The sequence below is a fragment of the Seriola dumerili genome, unplaced genomic scaffold (assembly GCF_002260705.1).
Source record: "Seriola dumerili isolate Sdu_G_001 unplaced genomic scaffold, Sdu_1.0 BDQW01000138.1, whole genome shotgun sequence".
NCBI lineage: Eukaryota > Metazoa > Chordata > Actinopteri > Carangiformes > Carangidae > Seriola > Seriola dumerili.
The window spans coordinates 6,603,238-6,618,664 of record NW_019174393.1 but is presented as its reverse complement, the minus strand read 5'-3'; the positions used below and the strand labels follow the sequence as shown (position 1 = coordinate 6,618,664).

The 15,427-nt window shown below is 45.0% G+C and overlaps 2 protein-coding genes across 2 annotated transcripts in view; one reads left to right on the top strand and one right to left on the bottom strand.

The window, feature by feature from the left end:
- Positions 1 to 15,427, top strand: part of snd1 (staphylococcal nuclease and tudor domain containing 1) — a 171,632-nt gene that overhangs the window by 66,411 nt on the left and 89,794 nt on the right. The gene's annotated exons all lie outside the window — the stretch shown is intronic.
- Positions 7,402 to 10,595, bottom strand: LOC111224503 (leucine-rich repeat-containing protein 4-like). Its single transcript, XM_022749009.1, has one exon. The coding sequence runs from the start codon at positions 10,330 to 10,332 to the stop codon at positions 7,468 to 7,470; it is 2,865 nt and encodes a 954-aa protein (XP_022604730.1). The 5' UTR covers positions 10,333 to 10,595; the 3' UTR covers positions 7,402 to 7,467.

Below are 15,427 nucleotides of genomic sequence, written 5' to 3'. Positions count from 1 at the left end.
AGAACTGCCATGGAAACTACAAAAATGGTCTGGAAAATCAGATCGACACCCCTTTTTAGTAGTGAAGTCTGTACACGAGAACATTAATGTAAGTGTCCTACTATTAGGAAGTGAAGGAAGTTTCACACTTCAGTCATTCCCAGTCACTGAACTGTATATACTACACTGTACATGTAAAGCTGTTTCTGTGGCAAGGTGATAAGAAATTCTTGAGTAGCAATGCAATTAGAAACAGTAATGTCAAAGTATTGGCAGACTGTTTTCCAGCCTCAACTCTATTAAGATATTCTGTAAAATATTAAAATATATTTATATTTGTACATAGCAAAACCTGGCTTCAACTGCAGCAGCCTCTCACTGTCTATACCAGAGGTAGGGAAAATGAAGGCAATACAAACCGATATTTTCTAGAAGAACATAAGTGACAGTTGCCTTATTGCACTCTGTAAAAGCTGCCTGAAAGGTTTCATTAAACAGAAGCAGAGTCGCTTGTATTTGTTTCAGTTATAAATGCTGAGAATCAACATGTTATCCAGCCAAGGTTGAAAAGATGGCATTTGTGAGTGAGTGAATGAGGGCCGATCCAGAGCATCCTTGGTGATGCTGCACTCGTGATCATGGGCTGTAAATCGCAACAAAAGCAGTGAAATTAGCGGTCAGTGGCTTCGTTCTTTGCTCTGTGTGTATGTGCATACCTTTTATGTGTTTATGTCCTTATTAGTGTTTGTGCACACACAAAAAAAAAAAAAAAACTCAACACACCCCCTCCTCACATATGTCTCAGTCCCTCGTTTGCTGCTCTCGGTGGACATGATTTACTTCTCACACACCTCAGCCTGAACGACTGGACAGGATCATAAAAGTAAGGCTTCATCGTCGCTTGCTGCTAAGAAAACACCGGGATGTTTTTCACCCGCCAAAAGGGCAATAAACTCTGTGTCACAGGGAGTAACACACTTGAGTGGTCCTCCACATGGCAAACATAGCTCACGATACCCACCTGCCATTCAGTCTCAGTTTTAGTAGCAGTATCTGTGTGGATTTGACCACGGTACATATCCAGTAAAATCTGTTGGCATGCACCTATTCAACGTTACAGCCTCGACGGCGCTGGGCTCATTGCCAACACTATACTGTGATGGAAAATTTTTCTTTGCCTCCGTTGACCTCAGTAACAACAAATCCTACCACCAGCTGGTCACTGAATACGGCTGCTCGCATCAGTTTTCACATGGTCAACGTCAGATGCATCAGCAGACATCAACACTAGCCACCAGTCCACCAACAACATCCTCACCTTTACCTTCTTCATATTTCAAATAATATATGAATAATATGTATAATAAACCATATCTAGAAATATATAATTAATTAGTAATTAATGATTCATTGAGCAAAATATTAAAGGTGGGGTGAATGAGCATTCCCTTTCTCTTAAAACAGCTCAATTTCTCTCCACCTTTGACTCCACACCCCATCCAGTCCCTCTGTTTGACATTAGGACCAAACAACTCTCTGGCCCTGACTCATGTTGACTCACACAGCAGCACGCTTGCAGGCCTGCTTAGAATAGCCTCCTGTCTGCTCCACTAGCACACTGGCTAGTGCTCACACAAAAATCCTAGCACGTGCACCGTGTAGCAGACATTCCTAGAATAAACTAGGGATGTGGATTTTTAGGCACTTTGCATCGTCGGTCGTCAGCTACAGTATGCTGATTATCAATAATCAATTCATCAATAAAAGCTCAAGAAATACAAATGCCTGAAAACACAATTAAAGCAAATGGCGCAGGATATTTCTGCCACATAGACCAGGTAAATTATGTGTTTGAATCATAATAACGCTGCCATTAAAAGTCACTGCTCCTGCTGCTCTACTCCCCACTTGATATTCAGCAAATAATGAAATGAAGTTCCAACATTAAACATTATGATTATGCACAACTTGCAGGCTTTCTGAGGGGAGGAAAAAAAACTAAAACAAATCACACAAAACTCGGCATACACCCACCTTTCCTGCTAACACAAGGGGCTGCATCCTACAAATTCATATATCAAGCATCAACAGCTAATGGGCTGAGAAGCACCTTTTTACCCTTGCTGTTCTTGTCATATATACACACACTTATGCCAAGCCCTCATCACAGGCTCTGATCAAAGATGCTGTAGTAATCCTAACTGTATAAAAATTCAGCATTACGTTCAGCTCCATACAACATCTGCTTCAGTGGAACCAAGGTCACATATATTATTCCAGCATAAACACTTGTAGATAAGTTTTATCAGACACTGGTGACATAAAGTAATGTATAGCCTCTTTGACAGAAATATAAAATGTTTCACAAGTAAACACTGTTGCTGCTTTACTGATGATACTGAGTGTGGGGGTTTGGTTGACAAATGGCTGATGCAATTGATATTATAAAGCCTATTGGGCCAGGTCATTTAAATGGAATAATATTTTATTACAGCCATCTTCTGTGCCTCAGTGCTTAGTAATTTGCAATGAGAAAAAAAATCTAATTAAGAGATTGCATCAAAATAATAGGGTTTCAAAATGTCCTAACAACCATTTTAAGTTGAGACTGAGCTCCTTTCTTAAATTGGGGGAGAACAAATAGACTTTGTGTTTGCTGCAGGTTTAAAGGCTTTGACCTGTTAAATTTAGTGTCCTCTTGATCACACTGAAAACACGTTCGCACTCACATGGTTGCACTGTGGCAGTTATCGTCCCAACAGTTCCATTTGCGCTGACCTCTTGATCCTCCCATCCTCTCTGCTTTCATATTCACTGGTCTCCCTTCCTCAAGTACCCCCAGTGGTCCAGTCCATTACTGGTATCAGCACTTCTTATCTACTGCACTTGGCTATGGTAACATCACACTCTACCCCCATTCCTCCACCACCATCACCACCCACCCTTGTGTTGCAGTCCAGGCCAGTCACCAATCATGCAGGAGCCATGATGGCCAGGCTATATATCCCCCATTCCATCTGTAGCTGGCACTCTTGCATCACATTTGCACTGCTTACTCCTTTCCCAGGCGCCTTTGCTCTCTCTTCCTCTCACTCTCACTGCTTTGCTTTCCCCTCTTTTGGTAGTTCTACCTCTCCTTCTTTTTTCTCTTTTTCATTACTTCCTCTGCTCTTTTTTCTTCTTTGGTTTTTGCTTCTACCCTCTCCCTCCCTACGTATCTTTTCCCTGTGTCCTCTTTCCTCCTTAATTCCCCGTCTTCACCTCTCTCTAATCTTGTTCTCATAGCTATTTCTTTTAGTCCCCCAGAAACACTTCCATCTATCATCAGATGGCTCTGCCACATTTCTGTGTGTATCTTGTTTTTTTCCGTCGCTGTCCGTTTCTTTGCCTCTTAGATCTCCTCCCTTTTCTAACCCTAACTGTTTTCTGTTTTGACCAAATTTTTAACTTTTGCTTGCACCTCAATAACTTCTTTCTAGCAATCTGTCGTGCTTTCCTTCCCACTTTTCTTTCCTACATCACAACTGCTATACCACTTGATCTTTTTCTTCCCCCTCTAACTCTGGTCTCCCATCCTTTCCTTCCCCTCCCTCCCCAGGCTCTGTGAGCTGTGGGTAAATAGGTGCATCTTTCCTTGCTTCCTGTTTCAAATGGCTTCATGATTGCTAATGAAGCACTCAGACAGAAAAAAAAAAAAAAAAAACATTTTCGGGGGNTCTGGTCTCCCATCCTTTCCTTCCCCTCCCTCCCCAGGCTCTGTGAGCTGTGGGTAAATAGGTGCATCTTTCCTTGCTTCCTGTTTCAAATGGCTTCATGATTGCTAATGAAGCACTCAGACAGAAAAAAAAAAAAAAAAAAAAAAAAAAAAAAACATGATGCGGAGGAGGAATGGATGGAAGGAAGGAGTGTTTCCCATGGAGACGGGCCCTTCACTGGCTGGCTAGCTGATAGGCTGATTGATGACCCTGTAGCCATGTTGACTGATTAGTGTGACAGAGCCTTTTATAGCACAGCTTAATATGAAACCACGATGCACAACATACTTCGGTTTTGAACAGTATGGTGTTGCATAGGCCCCATCCTGCAATATCAAACTGAGGCATAGGAAGTGCAGTAAAGTTATGTCCAAACTTATTATAGAATGCCATAACACAGCTTAATGCTTAATTCAGTGCTTCATTCAAGTGTTCACCATCCATCTAACCTATCTGCACTATGCATTTAGAAACAACAAACTGATATCTGTGTTTTCGCTTGTTTGAGCATTCCTCTCTCATTCCTTTCACATTAGAGACAACTGGGAAACTGTTCTCTGGCTTTACATAACTACGTGATCAAAACAATAATGAGTAAACAGGAGTGGGAGACAAAGCCATGATTTCTGAGGTATGAGTCAGCATAAGGACAAATGGTCAGTACAGTATGAAATAGTCATGTTAAATGTGAAATTTAAACCCTGCTCTCTCGCGCTCATTTTTTCCTAATTCTCCGCATTTTACCCCTCCTGCACTGTGGAGCTCCTATTCTTTCTGTCTCACTCGTTTGACGTAGCCCACACAACACACAACAGAGATCCCAGCTGACACAAGAGACACATACAGACTTGCATGTCCGATCTATCAAGCTCATTCTTGCACCTGCAGGAAATGCTCAATATTTGAAATGCGGGCTGAGTCATCAACAGACTTTGCAAGAAGGGGAGGATAGTGAGAGCTGTAGTTGATTTGATCATATCTGATTTTTGTGACCAGTTGTGACAGCTCATGCTACACTGCAGTAGCTTATTTTTACCCCAATTTGATGACAGTTGGTAGACGATAGTAGAATTCTCTTTTTGGGGTGATGCAGTCGTGACCACTTGGTATGGTACCACACCTATATTTCAGCCTAAGAATGATATTTATTGTGTTGCTGAGTGTAGTTACATTAAAAGGTTAAACTATCTCCTAATCTGTCTCTCTGGCCCTTCCTGTCTTTACATTCCGGATATCCACCCTCTCCAAGATCACACACAGTCCAGTCTGCTGCCTCTAAATATATTTTTCAGGAAGGAACATTTTATCGTTTCTTTTTTTTTTTATATAGTTAAATTACTTTTTTTCTGTGATATAATTTTCCTCCTCTGCACAATTCTTCCTTCCCTATTTTTACTGCAAAAATAGTCTTTCCCCAACGGGATCATCATATCCACCCCAGCCTCGTAATGTAGAACAATGTTAGAGGACAATTAAATTATACATTTACAACAAATGCTGTCTTAGTCTACAACATTTGACAAGCACAGGATATCGTCTAAAACAACAAAATGTAAAAATGCTCACCCTCCCTCTTCAGCTGCCCTTTTTAACTTCTGTCTCTTACTGTGTCTGTCTCACTCTCTCCCTCTTTTTGTCACTTTCTAATTTGTCAGAGCTGGACTGTCACCCTCACAAACACACATATCACTCTCTTCCTTTGACAGGCTCCACTGCAGGTTAAGCACATCAAGCTCTCGGCTAACTGCTCCATTCTTTTTGTGATGCACTGTGTCAACCTCTCGCTCTCCTTTCTATTCAAACAACCTCACTGTTGAATTCCTCTGCCTCAGATGTTGAAATGCTACAGTGTTGGAGAGACAAACCCTCATATTGCTCTTGTGGCCCTCGCAGGTACTCTCCTTAACCAGCTCTCCATTTGCCACACTTCTTACTGGTTATGTAAACTGGTGTCGTCAGCTACGCTACTAGGCCACAGCTTTGCCTGCCCGCACAGGCCTGTGGATCTTATAATGTGCTGCTAATGTGCTGATTTTTGATTAATCTTAGTTTATTTTAAAATTGAGTTTGTTTTTTTTGTTTTTTTTTTTTTATAGAGGTTAATGACAAAGAAAAATCTGAATCTGTGCTTGTAGTATCCTCTTTGTCATCTGTCACCCACATGTTGCCCACACCAAACATGTGATGATGTTCTTCACTGATATGTGCTCCCAGGGTAGTTCACATCACCATTCTTTCTCTTTTATCATGTAAATAAACCAGTGTGCTTGAGACCCTCTTACACTTTAAGAGGAGAGAGACGGAGAGTTACAGTACTGCACTGGTCTTCAATCCTACATATCGTGGTCTCCAAACTCAAACTGGCTCACCTGCCCATTACATGTCTGCTAACCACTGTGTATGTTGTATGTTATCTTTCTTTGTTAGGCAGAAAACTGTGAGGCTATATTATGATTGAGAGGGGTGGTATTGTCGAAGATGAGAAATGCACAGTTAACAGCGAGACCCGAATGCATTTGTCACCATAAAAAGCCCCCATACTGATTGATGAAGGCACAACAGCTGGCAATGCAATGAAAAGTGAAATGAGGATCTATATTTTCTGGCAAAGTGCAAGACAGTCTTAACGCCCAAACAGTCTTTCACCTTAATTTATCACCTTTTCACTCATTAGTTACAAGACTAATAATACCAGTTTGTAATGTAGAAAATAAGCTAGGTAATACAATAAGCTTGCATCACTGAAAAGCATTATGTAATGAGCATTTCAGTTAACAGCAGGTGTGAGGATAGCACTGCTGTTCTTCTCTGTCGACACACCACTGCATCTTTTAAGATCTTAAGGCATTTGTAGAACTTAAGAACTTAGATTAAATACATGCTTTTGATCAGCCACACTCTGATGAAGAACCATTCAATGATCGTGTAAAATAAAAACTGAACAAACTCATGTTACATGTAAATAATATAACAATAGGAGGTGTTGTGAGATTTTAAAAAAAGCACCATCCACTCCTGCACTGTGATTCATTCTGCCTGAGTCATTCAGCACATGTAGGGTTAAAGTATAGCTGCAGCGTCTTACTGCAGTGTCTAAAGCATTTGGCTGATCGTTACAGTATACGCCAGAAGATGAGAAGGGGGAAAAAAACATCTCTCTCTAAAACTTCCTTTTTTCTTCCAAAAATCCATTTTATTGCATTTATAACATTTGGCACAGTACAAATTCTTGGTGCTTTTACAAGATAAACCTGTAAAGATCAACACTGACCTTTTTTCGGTTTTTGTTAAAGAAAGTCTTCTCTGTATAAATATTTTTTCTTATCACTGCATTCTCTGTAGCATGGTGTAAAAATCACACAGAATGCCCCTTTTTAAAACAAGACTACCCTCATTTGTCAAAGTCAAGACAGCATCTTAAACAACTCATTGTTTTAAATAGAAGTTACAAGTTAGAAAATAGTTTCAATTTCTTTTTAATATATGTTTCTCTATCACCAGCCCATGGTAGTTTCAATTTGTCCATATATATATATTTATTTATAAGCATGTACAACAAGAAATCATCAGTCTTTTTAAGTTTGCACTCTGTACAAAAAAGTAGTTCCTGTCCTTTTTCCGTTGTGCATTCTATTGCATGATTTTATGAGGAAAAGACGCAGGGAGGTGTGGGACAGGGGTGGGTGGGAGCTAGGGGCCTAGGGAAAGGAGTGGGAGCCTTTTGGGGGGCCTTTTAAATCTGAGTCTCCTGTACCTTCTCCTTGGTATGAGTTTTTATGACAAAGGGCTCAGCCATTGCTGTGATGGTGCTGGGCAAGGTTCGAGGCAAAGAGTTCCCAACATTGTTGTCTGTCCATTTAGCCCCATGGCCAGTTGGTTTGTAGGTGTTGTATTTAGGCTTTAGAGTGCTGTAGTCCACTTTATGGGGGCTGTAGTCCGCTTTGTGTGGACTGTAATCAAGTTTAGGTCTCTGAGAGTGTGGACTAAAGTCAGACTTGAAGGCGCTGTAATCCGCTTTGTGTGGGCTGAAGTCAGTCTTGAAGGCGCTGTAATCGGTTGCAGTCTTATGGGGGGTGTAAGGGTCCTTGGGTTTGTAGGAAAGCTCAATTTTAGATCTCTGGGAATTGTAGTCTGTTTTGGGTTTCGGTTGAGTGCTATAGTCAGGCTTAAATTGGCTGTAGTCAGGTTTAGGTCTTGGGTGAGTGCCAAAGTCGGGCTTGAACGGACTGTATTCAGCCTTAGGTTTATGTTGTGTGTTGTAGTCTGATTTTAATGGGCTGTAGTCATGTCTAGGTTTTGGTTGGGTGCTGTAATCTCGTTTGAATGGGCTGAAGTCAGATTTCTGCCTAGGATGAGTGCTGTAATCTGGTTTGAAGGGGCTGTAGTCCGTTTTAGTTTTTGGATGGGTGCCAAAGTCTGGTTTGAATGGGCTGTATTCTGCTTTAGGTTTGTGAGAGCTGTAGTCCTGTCTAAATGGGCTGTAGTCAGGCTTTGGTCTATGAAGGCTGAAATCTGGTGTAGATTTGTGAGTGCTGTAATCTGGGATGGTTTTGTGGCTACTGAAGTCCATATTTGGCTTATATGTGGTATACTCAGCCTTCGGCTTGTGAAGGGTGAAATCAGGCTGGGGTTTGTATTCGGCCTTGGGTTTGTGAAAGCTGTAGTCAGTCTTGTGGCTGATAAAGTCCAGTTTGTGTATGCTGTTATGGTCCCGGATTTCAGGCAATGTGAGAGCTGTCTCTTGAGCTGCAGATGCTGGTGGTGGAAGGTCCTCCTCATCCACCTGGATAATCTCCACAGTGCGGGCAGCTGCCACTGTACTCCTCTGCTGGTGGCGCTTTCTCAATTTGTAGAAGGCAATGAGCATGACAGCAGCCAACAGTGTCACTGCCACAAAACAACCTATTATGATCTTGGTGGTCTTCATCACTTCATCCAGGCTAGGGCCAGACTTGCCTGGCTTGCCAGTGGCACCTTGGAGTCCTGGCACCACAGATGGCTTAGCTGCACCTGGTGGGCTATCAGTGCTTTGCAACAGCACAGTTGGTGTAGAGATGAAGACTGGCTGGAACACAGAAGGAGAAGCAGTTGTAGTTGTTGTCCCAAGGCCTACCCCTCCTCCTCCAGCGACCCCTGCCCCTGCAGCAGCAGCTGTGGCCGTGGTGGTTTTAGGTTTGGGCATCTCAGTGGTTGGCCCCAAGACCTCCACAGTCACTGTGGTGAAGTAACTCAAGTTGGATGTATTAAGCTCAGCTGCACTCACATTGAGGTAGGCTGAAGCATTGGAGTTCCCAGCTGCATTGGACACCATGCAGGTGTAAGTGCCTGTGTCTGCTGCAAGAACATTTGAGAAGTTAAGAGTACCATCATTGAGGACTGATATTCTCGGGTGACCAGAGGCATGTGTCAGGATTGTCCCATTGGGCAGTAGCCAGCGTACTGAGGACATTGGAGCCGTGCGGCATCGAAGCTCAGCCACTCGCCCCGCTGAGATGTTCAAGTCTCTTGGCGCATCAGCAATGAATGGTGCAGAACATTGGACCGCTGCGCCCTCTCCTCGATCCACCTCAACCAGCTGTCGACCTCTCATGCTGGCAGGTGAGTGACAGCGTCCACAGCATGTTGAGTTAGTAGGGATGTACTCCCTCAGCCAGCGTGCTAACCATACAGCTTCACAGCCACAGGTCCAAGGGTTATGGTGGAGATGGAGCTCCACCAGGAACCCGAGCGGAGAGAACAGATCATGTGGCACAGCGCTCAGATTATTATGGGCGAGATTAAGCTCCACCAATGACTTTAAGTCGTCAAAAGCATTGCGCTCTATCACTGTGATTTGTGAGTTCATCACCCATAGCTTTTTCAGTGAGCGCAGGCCTTTGAAGGAGCCTGGCTTTATTTCAGGGAAGTGATTTTCGGATATCTCCAGTTCCTCCAGGCCCTTCAGGGGACTCAGGTTTGGCATATCACCTCTTATGTTGCACATGCCCAGGTTGAGGTACTTGAGGTTTTGTAGGCCCTCAAAAGCTCCTTCTGAGATGTACTCCAGTTTCCTTAACTCTCCCAGGTCCAGTCGCATGAGGGAGGGAACCCGGTTGAAGGCATAGGAAGGGATACTCTCAATGGGGTTGTTCCTCAGCCACAGTTCTCTCAGTTTAGACAGGTACTCAAAGGCCCCACTAGGCACCACTGTCAACCGGTTGTCAAACAGCTCCAGTGTGTTGAGGCTGGTGAGTCCATTAAATGCGCCCACCTCAATCTGACGTATGGCATTTCGCCCAAGCTGGAGCACCTCAAGGTGGTGCAGGTGGCGAAAGGAGTCAGCCTGCACCGCCTCGATGGCGTTTTCCATTAGATTGAGGTGTCGCGTGTTGGCAGGAATGCCAGGGGGCACACGGGTGAGGCCACGTCGGGTGCACACCACCTTCCCCTGCTGATTACTGCAGGAACACTGCGGTGGACAGCCCTGGGGTCCTTGAGACACCGCCGCCCCTGCCAAGGCCAGGGAGGCGCTGCTCCACGCTCGCGCCATCAGGAAGACTACACAGAGCAGGGCGGCTTTCCTGGCACGATGCACAGCTACCCGCCCCAGGAGACTCATGATGTGGCACGTTCATAATTCAGCATCATCTGGGGGGGAGGATTGGGGTGTTTGGGGCAAGTGTTTGGGGGCTTTGGGGACAGGGAAAGTAGCTGGTTGGCTGGTGGTAGTGTTAAGGGCACCAGAGTAAAGGGGTTAAGGGAACTGAAGAGGATAAGGGGAGAATGTGGGTTTGGGGTGTTTGTTAAGGGGCAAGAGGACTTGACCTATCCTCAATTAAGCAATGCTTTTATTTCCATGAACTGTGCTCAGGGGCAGAAGGAGAGGAGAGGGAAGAAAGGGCTGGCTTTTCTGTAACGTGTGTATGAGAAAGACATGGTGGTAAATTAAACAACAAAAAACCGTATTACAAGACAGAAGGGAGGGTAGGGTGTTACAAATTGATGCAAAGAGGGGTTGAAACACTAGACACCTACCTCAAGTTATTATTACAGGTCCTTGAACTGAGATATATAGCTTCCCTCCTTTTTTGCAATCAGAAAGAGCTGTGGTATTCAGATCAGATGTATGTATATCCAAGAGCAGCAAAGAAAGCCTTTTTATATTTGCTGTCAAAACAGGTATCAATGCCAAAGAGCTTAACCAAGATGAGCCCTTTTGTAAATCCACACATCCAAAGAGAAAGGTTCGAAGGCCCTTAGTGAGTGTTTTTTCTCCCTTTCCTTGTTGATTAGAAAAAAAAAAAGAAAAAAAAAAAGATTGTAGATAGGAATCCAGTCAGGCTCCCAAAGCAGCAGTGCTCCCTTGCTCGCTTCTTGCTGTCGGCTCCTCTTCTCTGGCTTGTCCTTGGAATCCGACAGTTGATCCCCCTGCTAGACACCTTACCCAGGTCTCCATAGCACAGGCGACCACACAAACACACATGCACAATTTTTTGTGCACCAAAAGCCAAGGCAGAAAGGACAAAAAAAGGGAGGTAGGGGTGGGAATGAAAAGGTTGAATGAAAATTCCACAGTCCTTTCCAGTGTTCTTTGCCTTTTGTTTTGCGATGGTTAGGAGGGGAGGTTGACAAGTCCAGAAAAAAACAGACCCCCTCCTCTCTGTATTCCTCTGTTCACTTTTTAGTGGTCAATCAGTTGGTCAGTTGATCAGTCTGACAGCTCTTCTCCCTCTCTCGTTCTTTTCCCCTTGCTCCCCCTCTGTGGCGTCGTGTCCACTTGATTTTTTCTTATGATTTTTTTTTTTTCTTTTCTCCTCCAGGAGTGCTCGGCAGGGGTTGAAAAGCCTAGACGACACACACTGCTTTCATTAGCTTCTTCCTCCTCTTAACTAGCCACACGCTCCAGCCTCGGCAGCCGTGGTGGCGACAGCAGCAATTGCAAACGCGCACACACCATCCCTGCGAAGCACACAGCAGCAGTAGCGAGCACACACAGCAGCAGCTGCAGCCTGCCTCCCGTGCACTTCCCAATAATCCGTCAATTTCTTCAGAGGGGGAGTGGGGTGGGGGATGGAAGGGGGTGCTGGGAGGAGTGGGGGTGTTGTAGCTGGGTTGATCGAGGTGGGTTAGAGGGAGGAGGGGTGGTGCGCAGTTTCTCCTTCCTCTCTCCGGCGTGCTTCTTTTTTCTTCTTGTTTTCCAGGTCTTTTTTTTTTCCTCCTCTCCTCGTGGTGATCAGCACCCTCTCGCTAATGCAGCGTCCGACTGGGGAGAGGAGCAAGACAGGGAAGGCAAGCGCTGGTCGAGCGCGCGGCTTACAGGCGTGACGTTAACAGTAGCGTCGATGTGGAAAGGATCCGTTGTAGCAGCAAAAGAGAGAGTGTGCGCTGGCTTGTATCTCTCTCTCTCGCTCTCTCTCTCTCTCTCTCTGTTTTACACTCTCTCTCTTGCTCGCTCTCTCTCACACTCACTCTCTCACACTCTCTCTCTCTCTCCCTTCCTCCCTCCTGCTCTCTCTGCAGTGTCCTGAGGTAGTTGGGTGAGCTCAAAGCACTCAGACCTTTTTAGAGATCTACCTCTTCAAAAACCAGTTTGCTCCTGCTGTCCGCCGCTCTCCTTTTTAATACTCAGAGTCTCTTGTTTTGTGGCTTTCTGGGGCTTTGTGTGGCTTAGGGGAATAGACAGGCTGTCCATGCAAAAGGCAGAGATGGACAGTGGCATCCCCACAGCAACCAGATTTTAACCCTGTCCTCCCCAGCAATAATCCAGGCATTCCAACGATTCTGGCAAAGCTTTCCAGCATTGCTTCGGTGGCAAAGGCAGGCAGATGGGACACCGTCTCTCTCTCTCTCTCTCTCTCTCTCTCTCTCTCTCTCTCTCTCTTCCCCTCTCTTCCCCCTTCTCTCTTTCCCTTCTCTGCTCAGTTGGATTTTTTTTTTCACTTTATATCCCCTCACTCCCTCACTCTTTTCGTTTCGTCCTTTAGTGGAAAATAGAAGAACATGAATGGACTGCTGACGCATCCTGCTTGGAGCAGTGCTTTGGTTTGATGCAGTGTGTTTTGTGCATTAACTCCCCCCCACCCACATCACCCTCACCCTCCTCGCTGTCTTCCCTCCTCTGCTCACTCTTCGTCCGTCACTGTGTCACTCTACTTCATCTCTAGCTGTCTATCTCTGTGTATACAATCTCCCACAAGCTCGCATTTGCATCCGTTTTTGTCACTGCTTTATTGTGTGCGTCTCCTCTTCAGTTTTATTGTTGGGTTGTTAGGACATCAAGTGTGATTTAAGCCATCTCCATCTCGACATTACTCTTCTGTGCAATGGAACAAAAACTTTGGATTGTAAGAATTTGATTAGGTTACTTTTATTGATACCAAATGTTACATAAATACACTTTGACCCAAACTGGGACAGGAGTAGGCAGGTGAGTTTTTAAATACTGAAATGATACAAGAAAGTTCAGTGTATGATATAAAATCACAAGGCAGAATTTTCTGCTCTGTGTCTACACCTTTTGCATTGTTTCACTCTCCATCCCCCTCCATCATGTAAGCCTTTGCAGGTAGTTAGAGCACTCTAAACAGACAGGCCTTAACCCTCAATTTGAGCACAAACTGTCGCTCCAGGAAGCACGCAGCCATAAAGGTCATGTTAAGGAAGGCGAACAGGAGAAAACAAGACATGCTTTACCTTCCTGCTGCGGGAAAGGAAGCAAAATGAACGCACCCTACTGTCCCATCGTCCCTCTCTCTCCAATGATTTGTACGAGCCTCATGTCCACTAAACTAGGAAGCAGTGTGGGTAATTGATGGTTGGTAAGGCTAGCTGTGACAGTACTGCTAGGTGTGTGTGTGTTTGTGTCGGAGCTAGTGAGTAAGCGTGTGAAAGAGAGAGAGAAAGAGAGAGAGGAGAGAAAACATGCGAGCTAGAAAAGGTCACACCGCCTGTAGCACAGTATGTTATTCCCACCGGCACAGGAGTATAGAGCCAACTCCTATATTATACACACACATCTACACACACACACACACACACACACACAGACTTTCTCCTTGACTTCACTGCAGTTGAATATGAATGGGCTTCAATGAAGCACATATAACAGTGAGGTGGCAGCCACAGGAGTATAGGGGGGATTTTCCTGTGTTAGGGAAGAGAGGCTATTTCCTTTTCTTTCCACATGGGATTCCCTAGCACTGTGGCCATGTGGAAGGTGATATAAGGAGTGCTGCACTACTGCATCCAAGTGAAAACATAATAATGCAGGTATATATTGAATCAGGCATACAAAAGCAGGCTATACGGATGCAGGATGTTTGGCAAATGGGCTGCTCAAAACAACACCAACATTTCATTGATCTGTTGTCGGTTAAGCCAACTGCAAATGGAGGCTTCTGGTTCTCTGTGTGCTTATTGATGACAAAAATCAGATGTAGTACAGAGTGCATACTGGCACTGCTTGCTCTGTTTGTGTGTCAGATGGTGCCCAGGCACTGTCCTGTAGGTGTGGTGTGCCACCATTTGATGAGCAAGTGACCCAGAATGAGTTCAGGTTGTGTTTTACCCACCCAGCACAGAACATCCCAGACTACTATCTAACCAAAATCAACCACTGACCCAAAACATGCCCAACACTGCAAGGGTAGCTCTCTCCTCTTGGCCCTGTTCCTGTCTATTTCTCTTTCCTGTCTTTTCTGTTCTCACTCTATTTTTGTCTGTCAGTGGACACTCTGCTCTCTCACTACCGATGGAACCTGGGTCATGGCCTGCCAAACTCTGTGATGCTCCACTGACCAAAAGTGGTCAACCCCATGCGTTATAGTTTGATCCTAGCCTGGAATGACCAACATGGCTGGATGGTCAGCCAAACTCTGATCACAGCAAGGTTTTCTCAAGGTCCAGCGTGTGTGTGTTGTGTGTGTGTGTTGTGTGTGTGTGTGTGTGTGCGCCTCCCACCTAACATGGCTTTACTGACAAAGGCAAAGAGGTGAATCTAAAAACCCTTGCCTTACCAGGTTGAATCTGATTTGGTGGTTCAGGCCAATGATGAGTTTGTAAGCCTGACTACGCTGTTTAATTTGGAGTGTCTTTCAAAGTTTAGGTTATATCAGTATATCCATGGTGCATAGTAGCCAACACGCAGGTCAAACAGTGGTCCCATATGTTCACAGTATAACATGCAGTGTCTTGACAAGAAAAGTGTTGTCAGGCCTTAACTCCAGGACTTACTGACCGATGACTGCTTGACGAGCTGTCAGATGTGTGGGACCTTCACTCTGTCATGCCAGCCCCTTGCCCCTTTTGTGCGATCCCTGCCCTCCCTGGTTCTCCCAAGGCTCTGTGGAGCCACCCCCTACACCAGACCAGGAGGTCACTGGGTGTAGTTCGGGGGTACCGCACGACCTACTTTGGTGCGGCTTGTCCACCAGTCAGCCAGCATGTTCGAGGGGTATATGCAAACAGTACAGAACCCATCCCCTGGGGTGAGTGCTTGAAAATCTGGGCTGCGGCCAGTCACATGTAGGTCAGCAGCCTGTGTCTGCATGTGTGTACGTGTCAGTAGTTCCATTTGGATGAATGGCCTGCAGTATGGTATAGCAGCAATGACAATCGGATTAGTTGAATGTACAGTTGAATGATAGATCTAATGATAATGTCATTGCCTCTGCCATTGCCAGGATCAAGGATTTGTAGTACAGGCCCTTGGGCAA

Coding starts and splice junctions, on each gene's coding strand:
- LOC111224503 (XM_022749009.1), bottom strand. CDS start 10,332: ATGAGTCTCCTGGGGCGGGTAGCTGTGCATCGTGCCAGGAAAGCCGCC.